The sequence below is a fragment of the Panthera pardus genome, unplaced genomic scaffold (assembly GCF_024362965.1).
Source record: "Panthera pardus isolate Hobbes unplaced genomic scaffold, ASM2436296v1 HiC_scaffold_24, whole genome shotgun sequence".
NCBI classification, from domain to species: domain Eukaryota; kingdom Metazoa; phylum Chordata; class Mammalia; order Carnivora; family Felidae; genus Panthera; species Panthera pardus.
Window position 1 is genome coordinate 31,980,138 of NW_026526810.1, and position 24,744 is coordinate 32,004,881.

The 24,744-nt window shown below is 38.2% G+C and overlaps 1 protein-coding gene and 1 non-coding gene across 2 annotated transcripts; one reads left to right on the plus strand and one right to left on the minus strand.

Annotated features, from left to right (window-relative positions):
* Window positions 1–1,512: 1,512 nt before the first annotated feature.
* On the minus strand, window positions 1,513–19,964 carry RAB11A (RAB11A, member RAS oncogene family). Its single transcript, XM_019441740.2, has 5 exons — window positions 19,790–19,964; window positions 12,928–13,123; window positions 12,489–12,682; window positions 11,399–11,479; window positions 1,513–3,299 (listed from the first exon to the last, which is right to left on the minus strand). The coding sequence occupies exons 1-5, from the start codon at window positions 19,827–19,829 to the stop codon at window positions 3,160–3,162; spliced, it is 651 nt and encodes a 216-aa protein (XP_019297285.1). The 5' UTR covers window positions 19,830–19,964; the 3' UTR covers window positions 1,513–3,159.
* A 329-nt stretch (window positions 19,965–20,293) lies between these two features.
* TRNAQ-CUG (transfer RNA glutamine (anticodon CUG)) lies at window positions 20,294–20,365 on the plus strand. The gene has a single exon. It is a non-coding gene; the product is annotated as a tRNA-Gln (tRNA).
* The last annotated feature ends 4,379 nt before the right edge of the window (window positions 20,366–24,744 follow it).

The window sequence follows — 24,744 nt, forward strand, 5'->3', positions numbered from 1 at the left end:
AACCATTCTTTAAAACATTAGCATGACAACTTCAGTTTATTTGGCATATCATTTAGGTGAGTGGAAAAGGTGGCCTGTCAAATCCCAGAAAGGGTGTGGCATCAGCACGGACCCAACAGGATAACAAAAATCAGCCCTCCTAATTTTAGCACTAGCCTATTATGCTAACCCATTAAAGCATGTGGTGGAAGACGGTCCTTTCAGGGTCTTTGTTCATTTTTTTTTCCCCCACACAAGTAATGCACGCCATGCACAGTTCTTATACAAAATTCAGATTTTGTTTTGAATTTTTTTCAGGCTTAAAATGTTTGTGAGACTTCAAACAACCAATCTCTATCTTCCTCCTGTGTTTAAGCGCGCGCGCACACACACACACACACACACACACATACACACACACACACAGCTCCATTAATTAAAACCTAACAGGCTAGATTAAGTTCTTAATTATCAACCCAGCCTTTGACTTATTCTGCTTCTGGTACTGGCCAAAACTGTCTAAAAAGTTTTGTTTTCCTCTTTACGGTAGATGGAAGAAATCAGGACAACAATCAAACCACTGAGAGTATCTGTATTTTGAAAATACAAGTATCACTGAGGACAAAATTTAAGATGTTCATTTTCCCAATGATGAAATAAACATGACTAGCTCTGATGGGCAATCTAAACTCAAGAGGTCTAACTTTTCTGCATAACCTTTCAGAACTTAAAAGACCCCTGGCACAAATCACCAGCTAGCACCCCTTCTTAGAATTAGAATTTAGAATACACAATGCAATGGCTAAAGATACCCTTACAGAGTTACAACCACAATTAAAGAAAAATCATAGATAGCACAGATAGCACTTAAGAACAATGACATACAAGTTTAAATCAGGAGGGCTAACGGACTTTCCAGAAGAATAGGTTAAAAAAAAAAATTCCCAGTTAAAATAACTGAAAAGCAGGGTCAAGCAGCAAAACTCTTCTAAACTGCCTTGAGCCCTAAACTGTCATAGTAATTTAAAACTTAATGTTTCTTACTTGAGACAGTTTGTCTCCTGAGATACTATTCAGAATGAAGACACTGTTAAGATGCAAAGACATTTTCTACTACTACTTAAAGGGTTCTTGGAATTCTCCCAAGATCCAACCATGCCCAAGGCAACATTAAGTCTATACTTGATAAAATTCAGTTATTGATTTTCAATTCACTACCTACGGTTTCCTTCCTTTAAATAATTTTGTGAAAGATTTACTACCAATTTTGAGTAAATGCCTCTTGCTGGGTCTGGTGACACTGTTATAAATGAAAATACAAAGACTACCTCCCTAATGTTTTTGGTGATACCTTTTCCAAGAAAAGCATAATTGCATTCCATGTCTAAAATCAAAGCTGAATTCATACAATGATGCCTCCAATTCAGTGTTTACTCTGTAATGCAAGGACCTATGCTCTTACTCATCAGAATCAAATATTCCATGGCTGCATCCAAAGCACTCAAAGGAAAAATGTAATCTGACAACATAAAGAATAGTCCCCCTATAACTGTTTATTAGAATGTGAATATATTCCAAATCAATAACTAAAAAATAAAATAAAGATAAAAATAAATCAAGTTACAGAGCATGCATAAAATACAAAGTAGCGATTTACAAATAGATAATAGTATCTTCATAACCAACCAATACACTAAAATAATAAATGGCTACAGAAGAAAACCAAAAAGACTGACCACAGCAATGCCTTCCGTGTGCCCCACACGTCATAAGCACTGCAAAAGACTGATTAACTATGCAACATAGTAATCTATGCAAGCCCACACACATATATATTTTTGTATTTGGGGGATATTCCACCATCCTGAATAGTATCACTTCAGTTGACACAACTTTCAGAACACTGCAGAGTAAGTGCTTAATATTATCCACAAGAAAGGAAAACTCAGTATTAGTGTGCACATTTCTAAATGGGAAACTAGTTGCTCCATTGATTTCAATAATGTAGTGGGAAAAAGTATTTCAGGTTGGTATAATGCCTAAATACATTCTATTTAAACTCAAGGTACGACGTACTAAAAGAATACATGCCTTTAAGTGGTACCACTTGAGCAGAAATTAACTTCTCACTGTATTCCTAGACATACTGAAACCAGAAATTTAACTGGACTGTATTCCATAATATATTGCAAACTCAACATCAGCATTGTTAAAATAATTATCCATGCCTGCTGATAGATATGGTGATAAAACTACGTTGCATTTCATTTACTGGAGGGTTTTAAGACAAAATTAACACTTCACAATCTGATACTAACAGCATTAAACCAGTTATTGCCTGAGCAATAAAAGGCCACATAACCTACTGCTGGGAAAACAGGTAGGCCCAGTGATTTGGGCTGCCTGATCACTGCAGCAGAGGCATCTCAGATGGAACTCCACCAGTGTCTCGAGTTCCCAGCCTGCCAGGCAGCGTTGTTGAACATATGGCTCCATAACCACACTGCTACTGAAACCATAGAACAGTCTTTCATGTTTATTAAGATAATTCTTGTCCAGAAAAAAGTGTCCCCCCTCTCTAATCAACTTTGATGCTTACAAAAATTAAAAAACAAAATTTACTAAACTACTTAACCCTATTAAGGCATTTTAGAAATTGACTTCCAGAATAATGGAAAATTTTCAAGCTCTCAAAATCTTGCTGTGTTTATAGGGCAATTCTTAGATCTGTGGAAATATACACTGCATTGAGAGAAGAGTGTATGAATTATAAGCTGCTCATTATTCGCTGCTCTGTGGCAAAATGATAGCTTATTTCTTCTAAGGTCTTCTTAGTTTGATTTGATCAAGACCAATAGGTCTGAGCTTCAAGCGATCAAGTTCTATTATGTCCTACAGTGACAGGCTTCCATGATGAAAAGTAAACAATAACTGAGGAATCCAAACATTCAGTTTATTAAACTAAGGCTAGTGAAGCCATAGCATGAAAAAAAAGCTGCAGTCATTTGGGACAAGTGGATGATTTTATAAAGCTAAAATCAAAAGACTTAAGACATGAAAAAATTCATAAGTATGAGGAAGTAATAAAACACAAAGTGACCACAAGAATTACAAATATATTTAAATCTCAGACCTGGGAAATGGACTATACACAGCCTTCTAGGGGAGAAGAGAAACGCCTTATATGTTCTGACAGCACTGCACCTTTGGCTTGTTTTCAGTGGTTGGTGGAACATGAATAGGAACCACGTTGTTGCTTGGAGACATGTCATTTTCACGTCTGTCTGACATTTGCTTCTGGGAAACAATGCGGTAGATCTCTGAAAAAAGAAGAAAATCCAGCAATACTCACTGTGAATAGACTCATTAATAGTTGATATAAAAGTAAGTATACAGAGGTAGAAAAGAGATTTGCAGAAAAAGACTGCAAACAAACTTGGCCAAAGAATGTATAAATTTAAGTTTTATTTTCAAATAGCCACTGATTAGAGTCAATCCATTATTGTAACAATTTCTCGAAGAGTAAGAAGAGAAAAACTGGTTTTCCCGTTCACCAGTCAATTAAATAAATCTTGTTTTAAAGAGATTACATAGTTTACGGGCTTAGATGTAAATTAAGCCATGAGAGAAAAAAAATAAATAATAAATATTAAACTATGAGAGTATTTTCAGTCTACCCTTATCAAGAAACCCTATATAGCATCACACTGTACCACAGAAAAATAAAAATAAATCTGCACTATGAGACACATTAGTATTTTTCTTGGCTGTGTAGGGAAGAACACAACTTCACCAACATGCCAAAATCCCAAGGACTCTTGGAAAGGAGGGAAAGATGATGTTTATCAGTGTCTCCTGAACTAAAGTTAAATTGTAATGAAGTAATTATTAACAAGCAACTTAAGATCTTATATGACACTTACCCAAACTGTTAAAAGAAAGAAAGAAAGAAAGAAAGAAAGAAAGAAAGAAAGAAAGAAAAGAAAATCTGTGTCTACCTCTTCCACTAAACATTAAACTCTGTATAGACACTGTGTCTACCTTATTCATTTCTGTATCTCCAGCATATGGTATATAGTAGGGGCTTAACAATTTAATAAGTAACTTTTTGGTCCAATAAATGTTATGAAATTCCTCTACACCAAGTATCTTTATTTAACTCATTTTATTCGGTCATATATTGCACTGCCTAAAAGTATTTCACTCTGACTAAATTATAAATTCCTTACAAGCAGAGAATGTATCTTACTTATCTTTATTCTCTCAAGACAAAAACAAAAACCTCAAAAGGTAAGAGAATTCTAAAAATGGGACAAACTGACACAATCTATCTCCTATTATGATGTACTACGAAAGACACAGTGCATTCCTATGAAGGATACCAGTGTATTCCTGCCAAAAATGTTTAAAATGAATTTATCCTGAGAAAACAATTAGATAAATCCAGACTAAGGGACATCCCACAAGTAAACTGGCCAAGAGTCTTCAAAAACTTTGTTGTTATAAAATACTTTAAAAGATGGGGATAAATGTTCTGCATCTGTAGTGTCCAATACAGTAGTCACATATTTAAATAAAATTTGGGGTACATGGGCGGTTCAGTCAGTTAAGCATCCGACTTTGGTTCAGATCATGATCTCATGGTTTATGAATTCGAGCCCCGAGTCTGGCTCTGTGCTGACAGCTAGGAACCTGTAAGCCTGCTTCAGATTCTGTGTCTCCCTCTCTCTCTACCCCACCCCCACTCGTTCCCTCTCTCTCTCTAATATTTTTAAAAAAATTTTTAATTGAATTAAATTTAAAAACCAATTTCTCAGTCCACTAGTCATATTTCAAGTGCTCAATAACAACCTGTGCCCAGTAGCTACTGTATTTAATAATGCCCCAGACAGAAAACAATTCCATCAATGTGCGACCTTTGACCAAAATGACATTTAAAATGTAAAAACCAAATCTATAAAGGACATTATTAGTATACTTGAAGAAACAGGAATATGAACTGCACATAAGCTAACACCATATCTCCCAAGCACAAGGCTCTACATAGTCACAATACCATATATTATACTTGGCATTCTACATAATCAAAATACCATATACTCAAGGAATTATTCTACATAATCACAGTACCATATATTATATTCAAGAAATTTGTTACTTGAATATATCGTACTGATTATATAGAATGTCTTGTACTTAGAAGATAAAACGCTCCAGTATTTATTTACTTGTAAAGTGCCACAATGTCTACAATATATTTTCCGAAGATTGAGCAAAGAGGAAAAAGAGTATATATATACACACATGTAGAAATAAGCCCAATGTGGCAAAGTGATTCAAGATGAAAGGTTTAAGGTTTTCACTGTATTATTTCTATAATACTTGAATATTTTTAAATTATAAAGTTATAGGGTAAAAAAGAGAAAAGTAGAATTATATTTTCAAAATGCTCCAAGACATGTCAACCAAATAGGAACATCATTTGATTGGATTCTAATTTGAACTGTTAAAAAAAAAAAAAAAAAAAATTGAAACAGAATATTGTAATATTGTTTGGATAAAGATGATAATAAGACATACTGCCAATTTTTTACTAGTTTTGCTATTTTGAGCTTAAGTCCTAATCTTTTAGATATACGCATCATGAAATGTTTACAAATGAAATGATATAATATCTGGGATTGGTTTCAAAATAATAAGGGAGGGAAGAGGTGGAAGAAAGACTGGTCATGAACGGATGGCTGTTGGTGGCTACATGGGAATTCATGATACTGTCCTGATTTTGGTATATTGGAAACTTTCCATAACAAAAAGTTAAAGAGGAAGAAATGTGTTAAATGAGTAAGTTCCTCCAAATTAAGAACTAATTTCCCTACAGTTGAAAAACAGCAAGCTGTAGTCAACTGAGTATGCAAACTGGCAAAAATGCTGACAGTTATAATGTACCTTTTCTTACCTTTTTGTGGGGAGGGGAAGGCGCTAAAATTTGTGTTTCAGAAAGTTGACAGTGGTTCAAAGCTGAAGAAGGATCAAGGGAAAAACACTGCAATAAAGAAAGCCTACTGACTAGAATTAAAAAAAAAAACAAAAAACAGGATATGCAGTCTAATTCATTTAGATTCTTTTCATTGCAAAGAGACGGAACTGGAGTGTGTCAAGGGCAAAGGGAAAGACACTCATCCAATCAGGCTAGTGCCTAAGGAATAAAAACAATCATCAACTTACTATAAAACTACACTGCTCATTCATTCTTTCTTTGTTTTCTCTTATCCCAAACTGGATGGCTCTTCTTTCTCAAGTGCAAATTATTAAATGGGACCCTCTACAAATTTTAACTTCTTTACAAGTCGTTTGGAAGATTAAGTTAGAGGAACCAAAACAAAAAATCTTTTGCAGGCTCTTACATGAAAAGCAAACACTGTAAGAGAGGACAAGGCAGAGTTCTCAGAGAACATTAAGTTAAATATTAAAGAGGTCTCATTCCAAAGCAAGCAATTTGAGCAGTACTGTATAACTGGTCTGCAAGTACTACTGTACAGTTTTGTAAAAATGGATTAGGGCTACATTTGTTCCAGTCACCAAAAAGACATCCACTAATGAAAATGCCAAAGCAATCAATAGGAAAGTGTGGATCAAAACAGTAAAAGAAATGGGCACTAAGATGCTACTCAAGTAATGTATTTAACATCTCCTGTGGCTGGGTGTGTCACTTAAAAGAAACCTTGATAAGAAAATAGGAAGCAGATACCTTCCACCTGGTATCTGATTAGAGGTTAAGTGGAAACAGAAACAGGACTAATAACCTGCTAAACCAGATGCAAACATTTTCCTCTTTCAAGGGCATGTTCTCCTTTAGAACCAAATGTATGTGATACACCAATTCCTGTGCAGTCCCTTTTCAAGATGTCCAAAGGATAGGCAAAGTTAAAAAGAAAAGGAACTATTCTGTGTCGTTCTTGTATTAGGATCTCTCATAGATCTAAAGAGAAAGATAAAATATTAATGTAACATAGTTTTAAATATAACCAGGTAAAGTTAAATTCTGCCCCTTCCTTGCTCACACTCTCTCTCAAAAATAAATAAACATTAAAAAAAAAAAAAAAGACACATATTTATTTCTATCCTAATGAAAGTATGGAGCTAGTTGCCAAGTAAACTCTACCGAAGTTAAATGCAATTGTTCCAAATTAGGGAACAAAAAGAGTTAAAGTTCTCTGGGCCATCCAAAAATTGTGAAAATAACAGAAGCTTGAGTTGTTTCACTCACTATAGCCTTGGTCAGAATTTGTTAGGTCATCTTCAAACCCACTGCTAACCATTTTCTTGAAAGTCAGAAAAGTGCTGATTTGATACAATGATGTATTTAAAAGGTTGCCACATGCCAAGAACAAAGATACTACACCTAATTAAATGATTCTCACTACTTTAACCATCTTTAATTAAAAAGATGACTTGGACTTACTAATTACTTGGAGAAACCTTGCAGTTATCACTTTAACCAAGTGATCAGAGTTAACATTACCAGTAATAAATACAACAAACCAATATCATGACCTTCTGATGGATGCACTAAGAGCACTTTTGTGGTGTTCCTGCTGGAAGTGCATAATCTGAATTCAATTATGAGTGAACATGAGACAAACCCAAAATGAGGGACACTACAAAATAAATGGCCTGTACCCTTCAAAAAAATGTCAATAAACAAAACAAAGACTAAGGATCTTTTCCGGATTAGAGGAGATGAAAGAGCTAGGACAGCTGAATGCAATGCATGATGTGATCCCAGAATTTCTTGTGCTAATTAAGGACATAATTGGAACAATTGGAAAAATCTGCATAAGGTCTGCAGTTAAACACTGATGTGGATTACTACCTACCTCTCTGATTTTTTACAAGTGCACTATGGTTATGAGAGAGAACATTCTTGTCTTTAAGAAATACACACTGATACAAGAAAAAAAATGCATACAGCAAGAGAAAGAAAAAAGAATAAAGCAGATATGATAAAATACCAACATTTGGGAAACATGGGTGAAGGGTACTCACAAATTCTTTGCACTATTACTGCAACTCTTCAGTCTGAAATTGTCAAATTCAAAGTTGAAAGAAAAAATAAGAGTATGGAAAATATAAATTAAAAACATCCCTTAATAAACTTGAGGATGAAGGAAGAAAACTGCACTGCAATGCAAAGGCTAGGCAATCCATCAGGTTCACTCAAGTGCTAGCTAACTACCTCTAAAAAATTCTATCAGTAAAATTGTCATGGAGTTACTGTCGTCTGTGGATGTCAAAAATGCCATGAGTTTATTCTAAACAAGCAACACAATTAACTCTGGAGTATTAATGTAGATAAGTTTTCCAACATACAATTAATTTTTCACCTTAAAAATGAAAAAAACTATTTTTTTCTTCCAGCAACATCAAAATACAATGTAAATGTTCCCTTAATGCTGTTAACATTCAAGGCAGAATTAAACCTAAGGAGATTACTGTGGTGTTTCCTGTTGCTTTTTTTCCCCCCTCCCTGTCTTCTCTTATTAATACTCCTACTGGTATAAAGCGAAGAAAAGTTTAGAACAAACATCCTAACACATGCAAAACAAGAGATGTCTGCTGCCATATGCAGTGACCTCCGATCCCACAGATTAATACTTAAGATTTATGGAGGAAGCTGAGAAAATAGTGAATAGAGAGCAAAAATGGTAGTAAGTGAAAGTCTTGTTTGCTTTCAAGCAACATCAAGCAGTAAGAAATGTTAAATCTAGAGTGAACTTTAAGAAAAATAGCCATATGTCCTTCATCTTTAAGGACAAAACAGTTCAATTTTAAGTATATATCATACTTGCTGATCACTTAGCTCATGTTTGAGTGGATCATTAAATTAAACGTTGCAAAATGACACATAAAATAGTGAACTGAAGATGGTCTCATTTTCACTTAGTATCAGAATAGGCTAGAAACTGAGATCAGAATGGGCTAGAATGCAGAGATGTGATGGGACATAAAAACTATTTCAACAAGGACTAAAAAAAGTGAGGTTTTCAGAGGCCTTAAGAGACTCACAGACCCTCAAAATGATTTAACTCACTCATTATTTAAGACACTGTGAATCTGAGGACCAGGGAGGTCCAGTGACTAGTTCAGCGACTAGTTACATAGGGAGTGGGAACAAAGTGATAAAAAGTAAAAACCTATAACTCCTGGGTCTAAATTTAGTACTCTACATATTGATTTAATAGAATCCACACAAGCGGTTGTAAGGAAAAGTGGGATTTGCAGACACACTGCATATTTAATCAATTCTTCCTTGCTTCTAACAGTCTGTAATGAAACTTGACACAAAGAAGATTCTAAAGGAAAGCTCCTGTGGTCCAAAGACTATTTATCCAACCTTAGCACCAGTTCTGTTAGTTACTATTTTTCTGATAACAGGGAAGAATTCTAATAAGATAGGTATGTAAATTACCAATATCTAGTTTATTTCTAATTAAGTTTATTTTCATGCTTTAACTGCTATTAGCTACTAATTCATCAAATGTCCACTCTGTACCAGGGACAGCTAAGTATTTTAACATGTATGAAGTCATGTACTCATTTTTGGAGCCTACAGATGTCTCAAGTGACAGTGTCTTCTCTGTGGGTTATAGAGACAAAAACCTTTAAGTCACAACATAACAGCCAAGTCAAATCATATCACAAGGTATTTATTTATAAATATAAGCCCTCTCTCAAAAAAACAAAACAAAAACAAAATTCCCCAAAATTTAAGGCCTAGAAATGATTAAGTAACCTGCCTAAGCTTACAGAGCCATTGGTAAGTGAAGGAGCCAGGACTAAAACCCAAGTAAGGCTTCCAAGTCCATGCTCTTAAATTCTTGGGTTTATTCCCTACATATTTCCAATATAAAATAAGACATTTACAAGTTAAAATCTGTGAATCCCGGGGAGCCTGGGTGGCTCAATCAGTCAAGCACCTGACTTCAGCTCAGGTCATGATCTCAAGGTTCATGAGATCAAGCCCCACGTCGGGTTCTGTGCTGACAGCTCAGAGCCTGGAGCCTGCTTCAGACTCTGTGTCTCCCTCTCTCTCTGCCCCTCCCCCGCTCGCAGGCACCTGCATGCCTGCTTTCTCTCTCTCAACAAAAAATTTGAAAAAATAATGTTAATATATAATTTTAAAGTACTTTAAAACAACCAAAATACTTACTACAGGATTAAGATTAAACTTGCTGATAAATTTGGTCATTCTAATAAAGTCAGAGTAAATGTAAGTCAACACAAATACAATGCCTTCTTGAAATCCCTAAGGTTGATCTGTCTGCACATCTACATTCTAGAACAGCATGAACTTTGTTCTTTTCCCACTATGTATTTAAACTTTTCCATATGCAGTCACTTGCTGATTTTCTCCACAAGGTGACACCTTGCTTCTTCTACAACAGGAGAATTTTACTGTTTTTTCACCTAAATTTTTAAGAATGTGTTTTTCCCAGGGCACCTAGGTGGATCAGTCGGTTAAGCATCTGACTTTGGCTCAGGTCACAATCTCGTGGTTTGTGGGTTCGGGCCCTGCGTCAGGCTCTGTGCTGACAGCTCAGAGCCTGGAGCCTGCTTCAATTCTGTGTCTCCTTCTCTCTCTGCCCCTCCCCTGCTCACGCTCAGTGTCTCTCTCTCTCTCCCAAAAATAAATAAATATGTAAAAAATGTTAAAAAAAAAAAAGTATAGTTTTCCCTAGCTGCTTCTGTAACATATCAGAACCAAGCAAGATTTTCTTTACTGAATTTCAAAGGGCATTTATAGCTTTCCATAGCCAAGATTTCAGGTTATTTATTCATTGATTTATTTGACAGAGAGAGAGAGAGAGAGTGAGAGTGAGCATGCACATGCCCATGTGCACAGGAACATGTGCATATGAGTGGGGGAGGGGCAGAGAAAGAGGCAGAGAGAGAGAATCCCAAGCAGACTCCTCACTGTCAGTGCTGAGTCTGACTCAGGGCTCAAACTCAAGAACCGTAAGATCATGACCTGAGCGGAAATCAAAGAGTCCAACCTTTAACTGACTGAACCACCCAGGTGCCCCTCCACAGCCATGATTTCAATATTCATCTTATGAAAATTTAAGGATTACTTTAACCGTTACTTTGTGCTTGTGACCACAAAGTACAGAATATCTGGAATGAAGTAATAACAGAAGTGAACAAATTATTTTCAAAGTACTTTTCCCAATATAAACCAAATGAATTAGGATTAAAGCTCAGCAAGCAAGGGTTAACTAATTTTGTACTCTAAACAGTTCTTGCTATAGCAGCTCTTAAATGAGTCATTCTTAGATAGTGTGATATATAGTTTTCTAATTTGTTTACATTCATAAAACTTCCAATTCCCACTAGTGTACTGTAAAAATTCAAGTCTTACCTGTCAGAATTGTCTGAAAAGCAGCTTCTACATTTGTAGAGTCTAGAGCAGAAGTCTCAATGAATGACAAACCATTCTTTTCTGGGGGGCGGGGGGGGGGGGGGCAAGGAGTGAGGAGAGAGAAAAACTTCAGTCTTGTCAAATTTTACACAAGAGATGTAATACATTCAAACTTCAAAAAGAAAATAATAAAATTTTGTAAAACCCAAGACCTCCCCAACCCCTTAAGTCGTAAGGACACCATTCTACTTTACTTTAGCAGATTAAAATAACAGTGAGAAATTTTCACTGGCTCCTTAATTAAAATAAATACTTGTTACATCTATCTACTACCAATGAATGGCAATGAGTGACACTACTCAAAAGGTAGTAAACTGATCAAATACTCCATTATTTGCATCCCTTACTGTCCTTCTCCCCATCAACCACATAATTATGATATAAACATGGATAGGTATGTATTTATTCACTTAAAATTCTGCAACTATATTATTTGAAATAAAGCTTCTTGCCTGGAAAACTGAAAAACTATTACAAAAATCTTTATTCACAGCATAATCACTGGGAAACAGTCACAACCTTCACTAGCCAAGAGTGAATAATGCTGCCTTCCGACAGGCTGTCCCTACTGGAACAGAAGAAACAGGCAGATCCTCCACTAAAGCCAGAAAAGTTATAACTCCTACTAAACAGCCGCATTCTCTATCGGTCCTTGACACTCCCTGGGCCACTACTTTTCACACCCATATAGAGCAGCTTTGGTAAAACACAGACAATAGAAAAAAAACAAGAAGCATAAAATAAACTGACAGGTATCATCTATTCCTTCCAGGGTCAGGAAAAAAAATCGGATTTATATTCAACTTTTGGCAGCAAAACTCAAAATACAATGTTTTAATGACTCAAGGTTAAGCAAAAGAGCCACACAGTCATCATTAACTTTTAGAACAACAATCCTTGCTGAGCACTGATGTTTGCTTTCCTGAAACTATTGTAAGCGATTACCCACACTGGAAAAGTTTCAAAACTGCAAGACATAACAGTAAGAAATACAGAATCACTATAATATCGTGAAATTCGTATCACTAACCTGCAAAAGCTCTTGCTTCATCTGTAGGTACTGCCCTGAGATGACGCAAATCACTCTTATTGCCCACAAGCATGATAACAATGTTACTATCAGCATGATCTCTCAGTTCTTTCAGCCATCGTTCTACATTTTCATATGTGAGATGTTTAGCAATGTCATAAACCAATAAGGCACCTACAGCTCCACGATAGTATCTGAAAACAAAAACATGTATTTAACTATTAGAAAAAAACCGCAAGACGGAAGGGAACACCGTGAAGAACTAAATTTGTGGATTATATATTTTTAAAAGGACATTTATAAATAAATTTCAAAATCCTTATGCTACAATTCTTAAAAGAAGAAAAAAAACAAAACAAAAAAAACCAGTTATCTTTTCCAATACCAAAAGTCAGCTAATTCAGTCTATTTCTCAGAACTTAAAAACGATGAGACTTACGCTGATGTTATAGCTCGGTATCGCTCTTGCCCTGCCGTGTCCCATATCTGTGCCTTGATTGTTTTCCCATCAACCTGGATGCTTCTTGTTGCAAACTCTACTCCAATGGTGCTCTTGCTTTCGAGATTAAACTCATTTCGAGTAAATCGAGACAAGAGATTACTCTTTCCAACACCAGAATCTCCAATAAGGACAACTGATTAAAAAGACAAAGAACTTAGTGTCAGATAAATGAGGCAGACATATTCAAAACAACACCATGCTTTAAAGCAAAAAAGAGCATCAGATATTTTAAAACGAATGGGGGCGGGGGAGAGGGCAAAAGCCCATATTCCTGACCTGTTACCAATCAATAAAACCAATTTATTCTTTTTAACCTATTTCTACCTACATAATAACTTGGACACATCATCTGCTTAGCACAGATACAGTATCCTGCCTTACACATGCAATTTTTAATCATAAGTCTGCTAGCCATTGATTAATTACCATCAATGTGATACCAACCTTACTATTATAGGAGGTAGTAACTTGAAAGATAAATCCTACACCAAATAAACAATTTGTGATATTAAAGTGTATCATACAGGAAAGCAACAAAGGATGTTAGTAGAAAGGAGGGAAAGAATGAAAGTGTTCTAATTTCATCAAAGACTAGGTGTGATCTCAGGACTCACACCCAGGCAAAATGAAACACATTTACCATTATGAGGCATGAGGTTTATATACTCTGCCACCCAGATTACAGAAACTACAAAGAATTTTTCATAGTTGCATTTATCACATGGGCCAGAAGCGAGAGACCCCTACAAACACAGACACTCCAATTAAGTTTAACAGGGGCGCTAGGAAGCTAAGAATTCTTGACTTCCTCTGAGTAAAAGCCAAAGCAATGGGGGCACACACTTACTCTTATGACTTAAGAATTTTTTAAAAACAAGTTTGGTTTAGATGAATTTATTTCCTATGATCACTATAGGAGACAGTTTATTTACTAACTAAATATATGGAGATTTTTTTTTTTCACCCAAGGCAATGTTATACTTAAGAATTTCATAAAAAGGGGGCACCTGGGTGGCTCAGTCAGTTAAGTGTCTGACTCTTGATTCAGCTTAGGCCATGATCTTATGGTTCGTGAGTTCGAGCCCTGCATCTGGCTCTGCGCTAACAGCGCAGAGCCTGCTTGAGATTCTGTCTCCCCCTCTCTCTCTCTGCCCCTCCCCTCCTCCTGCTCTCTCACTCTCTCAAAATAAATAAATAAACTTACAAAAAATTTTTTTTCATAAATAATAAAACAGGCAGTTAACCTGTTTTAAAGCATTTACGAACAAAACACATTCACAGGTTTACAGAACATGAACTGAAAATGTTTACAAAGGAAAAAAACGTTATCATTTCAGAAAAAATACTTATTTCTACTGTTGACTAGTAATGCTTCTTCTTACTAGGTAACTGATTTAGTCACCAGGACTAGAAAATCAAACATGAGAGAATAACACCAAGGAATAAGACCATATCTTCCTAAAGAGACTGAGATTGGGGGGCAGAGGAGCAGAGAGAGGGAGGTAAAAACTGTGAGAACTCACTGCACTCTGGTCAGAGGGCAAAGAGAGTCTATTACGCATTCCTTCCTTGCCACAAGAAGGGATATAAGCTGGCCTCTGGACAGTCTTGGATGGAGTACATTATCAAATGCATATCTTTCTGACTTCCTCTATTAGCTGATTCAGCAAGAAATCATGCAGGTGGCAATAACTCCATGCAGTACAACCGGTAATTTCTAGCTATATAGTCAATTAGAGATGTCAAAGGTATTGTGACAAACACAGATATTATAGCAAACGCTCTAATTTCTAACACCAGGAAAGATGGTAAGGTCATGAACGTAACATATAAAAACAATGCACTTCCAGTTTTATAGGATGGCTGGTTATGTTAGTTTCCAAGGTGCACCTTTCTGGAGATGAGGTCAAATCCAGTTTCAGCGATGTACTCTACCCTATTAATTGGATACACTCAGTGTTGCCTCTTAGGGCAAGAGACCTAATGTTCTGCTGAGGAAACTCTTTCAATCATTTCTGGCCCCACACTAGCACAGAGGTGTAAAAGCCTCACTTGAGGTGGGAATAAGGAAGAAGGGAAAAACCAAAAAGTTAAAACATTTCTACTTTTATAGACACTCAGATGTCAATCAGTAATTCAGGAGCCAGCTTAAAACCAAAGAGCAAGACATCTAGCATAACAAAACTAGACAAAAGCATGACAAAGCCTTTGGAAAATTAAATACATAACTCGCTCAAAGAACACCTTCTCCCTCCCACAAAACCTCTAGAACTTTCAAATTTTGGTTTCTTCCCTTTTGACCGCCATGTTAACTAATGATTATACTCATTATCTCCCCACCTCAGCGTAAAGACAGTGAAGGCATTTCCCCCCTCAATGTAACCAATTCATTTTAACATTATAAAAAATTGCACTCTTATCTAAAAACAATTCAAGACTCATGAAGAATGCTTTATACAGTATAAAATAATTACCTCCGCTAGACACGGACAGAGTTGCCAGATTTAAAAGACTAACAACTTGTTAAAGGATTATATCTTGAATGACACCAGAAGATATTGGTTCTGTAATAACAGCACTGCCAAGAAGTGCTGAGATGACAAAATAAGGAAAGCTGGTTCTATTCAGTTAACAAATGAAAAATCAAACCAAGAAGGGTTACATATAAGGTCACTAAAAAAATAAACAAACCAGAATGGATTACATTACCTGAACAACCTAAGAGAATTTACAGGCTATGACTGAAAAAATAAACCAAAAATAAGTAAATTAATTAATTCATGGACTCAGTTTCTAATCAAAATAGCTTCTCTCATTAGGATGACAATATTTAATTGCTTTTTAAAAATGTGAACTATATGATCACATCCTATAGTTCAAAGAAAGGAATCTGCAGTGACTTTCCTGTTTTCCTTAACTAGTACTTTAGGTAAAAGTATGTATGTGTGTATAATAATATAAACATAAATAACAGCATCTGTATATTAGAGACCTGTAACATTTCTAAAATAACCTAGTGATATTTATTACCACTTGGTCAACCTCACCTGCTGAATTTTAAGTATCATTATAATACCTAATATTAAATTTGGTTCATAATATATCAAATATTAGGCTAAATGCCATAAAAGCAGAATATACATATTAATTATCCATTATTTAATAAAAAGTTCCACCTCTTCAACCACATTTAGTTTTACACACTCTTGCAAACTAATGTACTAGACTAAGATTTAATTGGAAAAATCAATCACAGTGCATCAGATCTAAATGTTATCATCTAAAATGATTAACTGATAATTTTCATTCTGATTTTTATAAATAAACTTGGGAGACTTTTCTACTCTTTCAGCTGTATTCATGGTCCTACTTCACTGAAAGAGTCTTGAAAATAAAATGCATTCAATAAGTCAATAAGGCTTTAGTCTAGACAAGTTTTTCCAGATTCAGCAGATTGTGAGTTGCTCAACCAAAAGTTGTGAAAGAAAAACTACCAAGATGCAAGACAGCAAAGTTCCTATGATCTTTTCCACTGACAATCAGCTGATGGTTAATTACTACTGACCTTCAGCTCGATTGAAAAGAAAATGATGTATCTAAATATTTGCAAAAAATGTGACTTTGAATTGGTGTCTTCAACACCAATAGGAACCATGATTGATGCTCACTTATGTGTCCCACAGGCCATAACCACATTGTATATAAATACCTGTACAATTAAATAAAGCTTTTAAAGTAAAATGTCAAGTTTTAAACAGTAAAATAACCTCCCCCCACACACTTTGGGTCAATGAGACCCAAGTCTCATTGTTGAACTTAACTAATGTTCAAGAACGAATACGTAACATAGAGTAACTGCCCTGCTCTCCCCAATTTACATTCCCATTTGGACCACTACATCGTTTACTAATCAAAATATCCCTTCATTTTCAATTGGTCAGAGTTATGAACTTCTATTTCCCTCAAATATTAAGTGTGCTATGTACGTGATCTTCCAAGTGGAGAGCTGTAGCTCATCTTGTTGAATAATCTCTGTAGAATGATACCATTTTAAAGTGATATTGTTGCTTTGCTTTAAAATATAATTGTATAAATTAAAAAAATTGGCCAAATAATCAGCACTAAAGTTTTTTTTTAAAATGACTCATATCCTGTAAGAGCTTTAAAAAAAAGTGGAAATTCTTCTCAGCAAAATTTTTAAACACCCTATCTTAAACAGCAAAATGTACAAAAACGTACAACAAAATGAAAACATAACCCATGGAAACATAAAATACTTAAAAAAAAAAAAAAAAAGGAACTTTTAAAGAGAGAGACAAACAGGGGAGAGGGACAGAGGGAGAGAATCTTAAGCAGGCTCCGCACTGAGCGTGGAACCTTGAAGCGGGACCCAGTCCCACAACTCTGGGATCATGACCTGTGCCAAAATCAAGAGTTGGACACTCAACCAACTGGGCCATGCAGGCACCTCAAATTCCTACTTTTCAGTTTCTTTAGTAATACTTAAATGCTCTTATAAAGAGTTAAGGTTCAAAAAGCTGACAAGAACCACAGTGACTTTCTTCACATTATTATCACTTACTGAGTCCTCATAACCAGTCTCATTGAATTCTGGAAAGAGTCCTGAGAGGTAGGTATTATTTCCTTTTTATAGAGGAGGGAACTGATGTTCAAAGGTCACAAAGCAAATTTAGGACCTGAATCAGAATTTGAATCCAGGCCTGTAAGCCCTATACTCTCAATCACTGTTAACAAGAATGGTCTAATCTCAAAATTAAGTTAAAATCTCTTAAACCAATCCAGGATACTTAATATTCTTAGTAGAAAAAAAAAAAAAAAATGGCTTCTATAAACAACACTCAAGCTCCAAACCAAACAGGAGAAATACTGTGTTGTTAGTCTACCTTGTTCTAAATTCATCACTTTAAAGGTACCTAGCTGCCTACCACCTTGTACCTTAAGAAATAAACCTGATAATGACTAAACACTAGTCTCTAAGGTCTCACCTACCTAAGTAATTTCACTTGACCTCAGATGCCTTCAGCTAACAGTATGCTAACATTTCCTTTTTGTATTTGTAAAATGCATTAAGTACTCTCTTCTCCGTTAATGACTTTCCCACCATGGGGTAGTGAGGGTGAACAGTGAATGTAGTCACCCTATAAAACAGAATATTCTGGCCCAGGAGTTAGCAGTGATAAGATTTGCAAAGTATTGGTAAAGCAAAGAAAGGTTTCCGGCTCCCTTTAGTCAATCATTCTTAGCACCCAATGGCAAGGTCAGAAACAATCACCATGCTTAACACTCTTTTTAAACTCCACCCTCCACTGTAAAGCTTTAATAGCAATGGCTTCTTCCTCCCTGGTAATGATCTTTGTTCAGCATACTACTTGATGGCTGCCCTAATTCAGAGGCAGAGAAAGAGCATCTGAGTGGGAACGCATTCAATGAACAAAAATAAAGCATTTACAGTTGTGTTTCTCATTGAAAACCGTACCCTTTAGTTTTGTTGATTAAAAAAAACCCAACAAACTACTGGGATTCTTTCTGGACTAACCAATAAGCAATTCTTTCCATCCACTCCCACCCTCCAATATGTTTTGTCCAAGGGCACTATATGTTTCCCTATCTTGTATTACATACTTAATTTCACCAAAGAGCACACAACTTCCCCCTAGTCCCCACCTTTTGGGAAAGGTATGTGGCCAACTAAGACTCTTCCCTTCCTGTTCTAAAAACACCAAAAGGTTGGATCCTCCCAGTGTTGCAGCAGGAAGCAACCAGTCCATAGTGATAAAGCAAGCTAGTATTTGTGCAGCGCACAACCTTTCCTGCTCAGGAACTGGGCCTTCAGGTCTGGCAAGGATAACAGCCACCACCCATCCGCAACCCCTTCTCGCTAGCAGACTCTAGAGTTATCCCGGGCTGGCTGCCGCTGGGTAGGGAGGGTAGGAGGAAAAAAAGCCTAGATGGGAAGTCACAACAGTCTGCCGGGTCACTGCGACAAGTGCGCGCGTGGGTGATGGACAATCCCTCTTGCCCTACCCCCCACCCTCGGGGTCGCACAGGAGACGTCGGAGAGCTCTAGATTATTTGGGGAGGAAAGGCAGAGAAAGAGCTACCGATCCCGGGGGCAGTGCGAGAAGGTTACTGACCACGAGACCTGTGGGGCGGGTGGGGGTGGGGGCCTCTGGCCCGTTCAGATTTTAACGAGGGCCTGGCCCAGGGATGGTAGAAAACTGCTCAGAGAGGCTTCTGTCCGAGGGGAGGGGCTGAGAGGAGACGCAGAGGAGAGGCTCGCTCGAGGGGAAAAGGGGGGCAGATTAGAAAAAGAGCTGTAGTGGGAGTCTGCGCCGAAAGAAAGGTGAGCGAGGGGAAGGGCCGGTCAGACGGGCTCAGGAAAGGAGCGAGCCGAGAAGGGTGTATACTGAGCGGGAGGGGCGCCAAACCCGAAAAGATAGATGGTGGGAGGGGCGGCCCCCTTCAAGGGGCCACCGAACCGGGGAAAGGAAGACGATTGGGGAGAAAGCTGCCTGCCACGAGAAGGACACCGGGTGAGGGGCGCTGAGGATAGTGAAGGCCTAAGGGGAGGTCGCTAAGAGCCCGGCGTGTGGGGAGGGCTCCCCGTCTGAGGGAAGAAGGACTGAGTTGGGAGACCGCAGAACAAATCGCACAGAGAGGAAGGGCTGAGGAAGGCCGATTTCAGGGCAGGGGCAGCCCGCACGCGGGTCCCCCGGGAGTGTCTCGGGCCCCCGAACGGGGGATTCGGTGAAGAGAGTGGGAGAGCCCATGGCCTCACCTTTGAAGAGATAGTCGTACTCGTCGTCGCGGGTGCCCATGGCGCGGCCGAGGAGCGAAGGGGCGGGAGCAGCAGTGGTATCGGTGGGACCAGGGGGCGTCGCTGCAGGGGTAACCCGAACGCCGAGCTTCAGCTGCCGGACAGGGTAAAGAACCCCTCCCTGCCGCTACGCCACTTCCGGCAGGCCCCAGCCCCTAAGGGGAAGTACTTCCGGGAGGTGGCGCTCCGGCCCTGTGCCCAGGAAGGGCGGTTTGCGGGAGCTTTGCGTCCGTCTTCAAATTCTGCCCCCTCCGAGACGCTTAGAGGGGAAACTGAGCTCTGGACTCCCAGCTCCTAGCGGCAGCTTGCCACCCTTTTAATGGCCTCTCCCTCATTCCTCGCGCCGCCATGCGGGGAAGCGGGGTGTTGGGAAGAGATTTAGCCCGGCTTGTTCGTGGTAGGTTTGTAGATGGGGGCGGGGTTGTGTAAGAATTAGAGAGCCCAAGGCGGCCCTTGTGCTGTGGCGGTTCCATGGTGTAATGGTTAGCACTCTGGACTCTGAATCCAGCGATCCGAGTTCAAATCTCGGTGGAACCTGCGCTGTGCTACTTTTTTCCTGACCACGTTTTTACTTCATTTACCTTTTCACCAACTGGTTGTTTTATAATTGCGGTATATATGGCCTTGAACTATTGAACTAAGTAGGGAAAGAATTTCTCTAAACATAATCTTTGCCTACGGGAGTTCACAAATTTCCCCCCTTCGTTTCTGTAGTCACTGTCACCTGCGTGTCTCCTAAGGAGACTGTTCACTTCGCCTTCTTTTTAACTTGGGCTTTTCTGCCTCAAAGCTTACTTCCAAAGCTTCAATGCAACTCGATTCCTTTTGCTAGAATTTCAACCTCCAACTTCATTCAAGGACAGGCGCTTTTCCCTCCTTTTCTCTGGAAATCTCAAACTATCTCCAGATGTCATTTAGAGAACTTCGCCCACCCTCCTCATCAAGATTCATCAAGAACTTCTTGAGCCGTATTTGTCATCCTCTTAAGCTAAACCCGTTTACATAATTATTTCATTAAACAAGCAGAGACCAGAGTGGCAATTTTCATTTTAGCAGAAATGTGGATACTAAGACTTAAGTGACTTCCCAAAGATCGTGCAGCAGGGCCTCCCTGTATTTGGTAAGAGCCTTGTTATTACCAAACGTTTTTCCCGTTTGCTGCCATACCCCCTACCACCTATATGCAAACCTTCAATTTAGACTTTGGGGCAAGGATACCTGTGGTGAGCAGAATAATGGCTCCCTGAAGATGTCCACTTCCCAATTCCTGGAAACTGTGAATAGGTTAAATTACATGGCAAAGGGAAATTAAGGTTATAGATGGAATTAAAATTGCAAATTTCAACTGACTTCAAAATAGGAAGAGAGCCTACATTTTCCAGGTGAGCCCAATTTGTAACAGGGATCCTTACAAGTGGAAAAGTGATGTGGTGTGAGAAGAGCTCAATCAGCCCTTGTGGCTTTGAGGATGGAAGAAGGGGACCAGGAGCCCAGAAATTTACAGGCTTCTAGAAGATGGAAAAGGGAAGGAAATGGATTCTTCCCCATGGCCCCCAGATGGAATACAGCCTTGCAAACATCTCAATTTTAGCCCAGTGAGACCACCATGCAGAATTCTGACCCACAGAACTATAATAAATTTGTGTTGTTTGAAGTCATCAAGTTTGTGGTAACTTGTTACAACAACAATAAGAAACTTATCCAGTGTCATTTTTAGTGCTTTCTGTGATAGTATAAGCAATAGAAGGTTTATCTAAGGTCTAGATACTGCCTTGTGCAAAGATAAGTATTATCCACATTGGGGGAAATGCACCATATTCTCAAGCAGCTAAATATTACAGGTACCACAGATTATAAGACACAGTCCTAGCTCTACTCAGATGAGTAAACAAAAGGGGCCCAAGAAAAGGGGGATATCAATAACTAGGCAGTTGTGAAGATGTCATTAATGAGAGTTGTGGTGATAAGTGCCACAGTTCAGAGAGACTGAGATAATTAGGAAGGATTCCCTGGAGGAACTAGCATTGACCCCCTGAAGAAAAAAAGCAAGGAAGGAAACTCATTTTGAACAGTGGAGGAAATCAGATGCTAAAAAGCATGTTGAGCAAGGCCATTAATGCCAGAAGAATCATTATGAACTTTTCCGCTTAAGCTATTGTTTCTCAAAGTGTAGTCCTGAGGAGGTCAATAGTGTTACTTAGAAGAAGGATTGCATGGCCAAATAAATTGAGAAGAATTACACAGCCTCCTCCACTTTAGAAGTTCCCTTAGCACAGTGGCATTTTAAAGTCTAGGTATTTCACTCTGAAGAAAGCTTTTTTTCACTGTGTTAAACACAGAATTTCCCAGATTCACCAAGACCACAGGCCTCTTTTTCCATGGAACACCTGTTAGCATCCCTCTGAACTCTTTGGGGGAATTCATAAAAGATTTGTGGACAGAGGGATTATTGAAGTCAACCTGGTCTTAGGAAAAGTAAGGTGTCTGTGGACTGCAGGATTGGGGTAAAGAAAGAGGTGTGAGGGGGCGCCTGGGTGTCTCAGTCAGTTAAGCATCCGACTTCACTCAGGTCATGATCTCGCGGGTCGTGATTTCGAGCCCTGAGCCCCGCATCAGGCTCTGTGCTGACAGCTTGGAGCCTGGAGCCTGTTTTGGATTCTGTGTCTCCCTCTCTCTCTAACCCTCCCCTGCTTGCTTCCTCTCTCTCTCTCTAATAAATAATAAACATTAAAAATTTTAAAAAAAGAGGTGTATCAGAAGGTTATTGCAATTAACCAGGCACAAACTAATAGAAATGGAGTACATCTATTAGAATAGAGAAGAAAGAAAAACCAAAGGCTGTTATAGAAAAAACAGTGAATGGATCCCATGGACAAAGAAGAGAGGGTTTTATGTTCGTGGGTTTTTTTTGTTTTGTTTTGTTTTTTGCAGGAGGGGTAGTAATTGCTTGATGTGTCTGTTTTAATCGCTCAAGAAATATAGGAATTTAATGTAAATGACTTAAATAATACGGAAATATAAAGTAAATCTTTTTTTTTAAGGATTCTATTTTTAAATAATCTCTACACCCGACATGGGGCTCAAACGTACAACCCCAAGATCAAGAGTCACATGCTCTGCCAACTGAGCCAGCCAGGCACCCCCAGAAATATGGAGCAAACCTTTTAGGGCCTCCTCCACTTCAATAATATCCCCAGAGATAACTGCTACATTTTTTTTTTTTAGTGTATACAAAATTAGGTTACGTGTACCGTTTTCCATCTTGAAAACTTTTCTTTCTTTCTTTCTTTTCCAGTCCATATAGATTTAACTCATGTGCTATATAGTTTTTACTTAGCAAGGATATACCATAGTTGGTACAACCATTCCTATTCTCTTACCAGTGGATATAGCAGATATTGAAGGTTCACTAAATTAAAACCTGTTCCTAGGGGCGCCTGGGTGGCTCAGTAGGTTAACCAGCCGACTTCGGCTCAGGTCATGATCTCACAGTCTGTAAGTTTGAGCCCTGCGTTGGGCTCTGTGCTGACAGCTCAGAGCCTGGAGCCTGTTCCAGATTCTGTGTCTCCCTCTCTCTGACCCTCCCCTGTTCATGCTCTGTTTCTCCCTGTCTCAAAAATAAATAAATATTAAAAAAAACAAAAACAAAAAACTATTCCTAAACCATTTCTTCCTTGCCTACTTCCCTAGAGACTAGGAAGTCAAATATTTATTTTCCCAGCTACTTTGCAATATTTTATACACTAGTATAAAAATATACTAACAGGGTGCCTGGGTGGCTCAGTCACTTAAGCGTCTGACTCTTGATTTCGGCACAGGTTGTGATCTCACAGTTTGTGAGTTTGAGCCCCACATCAGACTCTGTGCTGGCAGTGCGTAGCCTGCTTTGGATTCTCTCTCTGCCCCTCCCCTGCTTGCTCTCTCTCTCAAAATAAATTTTTTAAAAAATAAAAAACTTTGGGGTGAGTGGGTGGCTCAGTTGGTTAAGCATCTGACTTCGGCTCAGGTCATGGTCTCGCAGTTCGTGAGTTCGAGTCCCACATCGGGCTCTGTGCTGATAGCTCAGAGCCTGGAGCCTGCTTTGGATTCTGTGTCTCCCTCTCTGTTCCTCCCCCTCTCACTCTCTCTCTCAAAAATCAGTGAACATAAAAAAAATTAAAAAATAAAAAACTTAAAAAAAAATACTAGCATGACTTTTAATTTTTGCCCATCTGGTTTGCTCAGTAATTTTCACTTCTCTGATAACCAGTTAGTGTAAATATTTTCTCCTATATATATTAGCCATTTATCTTTCTTCTGTGAATTGCCTGTCAATATCCTTTTGTTGGGTTATCTTTTCATGTTGATGTAGAGGATCTCTTTATATATACTTACCTTTTAATCCTTTGCATGTTACATATGGCACAAATATTTTCTTCAAATCTATCACCTGACTTTTAATTTCATTAATGATGCTTTTTTTCCGTATGCCTCTTTTATGGCTCAGGGTATTACATGGTGCATAAGAAGGCTTCTCCACACCAAGATTATTTTTAAAAAATCTTTCCTTCAAATATTTTTATAATTTTTTTCTCCATCCAGCTTTCACTTACATTGTGGATGATGTGACACAAGACTCTACATTAATTCTTTCCAAATGGATAGCCAATTGTTTCAACATCATTGATTCGAACAGTCCATCTTTTCCCACTGATTCGAAATGCCTAGTTTATTATGAATGACGCTCCCACATACACATGAGTCTGTTCTTGAATCTTCACACCATACCTCTGGCAACTACAGAGGAACATTGCTCACGTGTCCCTTCAAGAGAGCCTGGTGTGAGAAGTGTTGTTGGCTGACAGTCTCTAGCTGCCACACCTCCAAGATCTACTATGATGTTTCCACTGAAACCACGCTCCCTCTGGACTGTTCCC

Excerpts from the sequence above, each read along its gene's own strand:
- RAB11A (XM_019441740.2), bottom strand. The coding sequence starts at position 19,829 with ATGGGCACCCGCGACGACGAGTACGACTATCTCTTCAAAG. Across the intron at positions 13,124-19,789 it reads GTACGACTATCTCTTCAAAG|TTGTCCTTATTGGAGATTCT; the intron begins GTGAGGCCATGG and ends CTTTTTAATCAG. Across the intron at positions 11,480-12,488 it reads TGAAGCAAGAGCTTTTGCAG|AAAAGAATGGTTTGTCATTC; the intron begins GTTAGTGATACG and ends CCCGCCCCCCAG.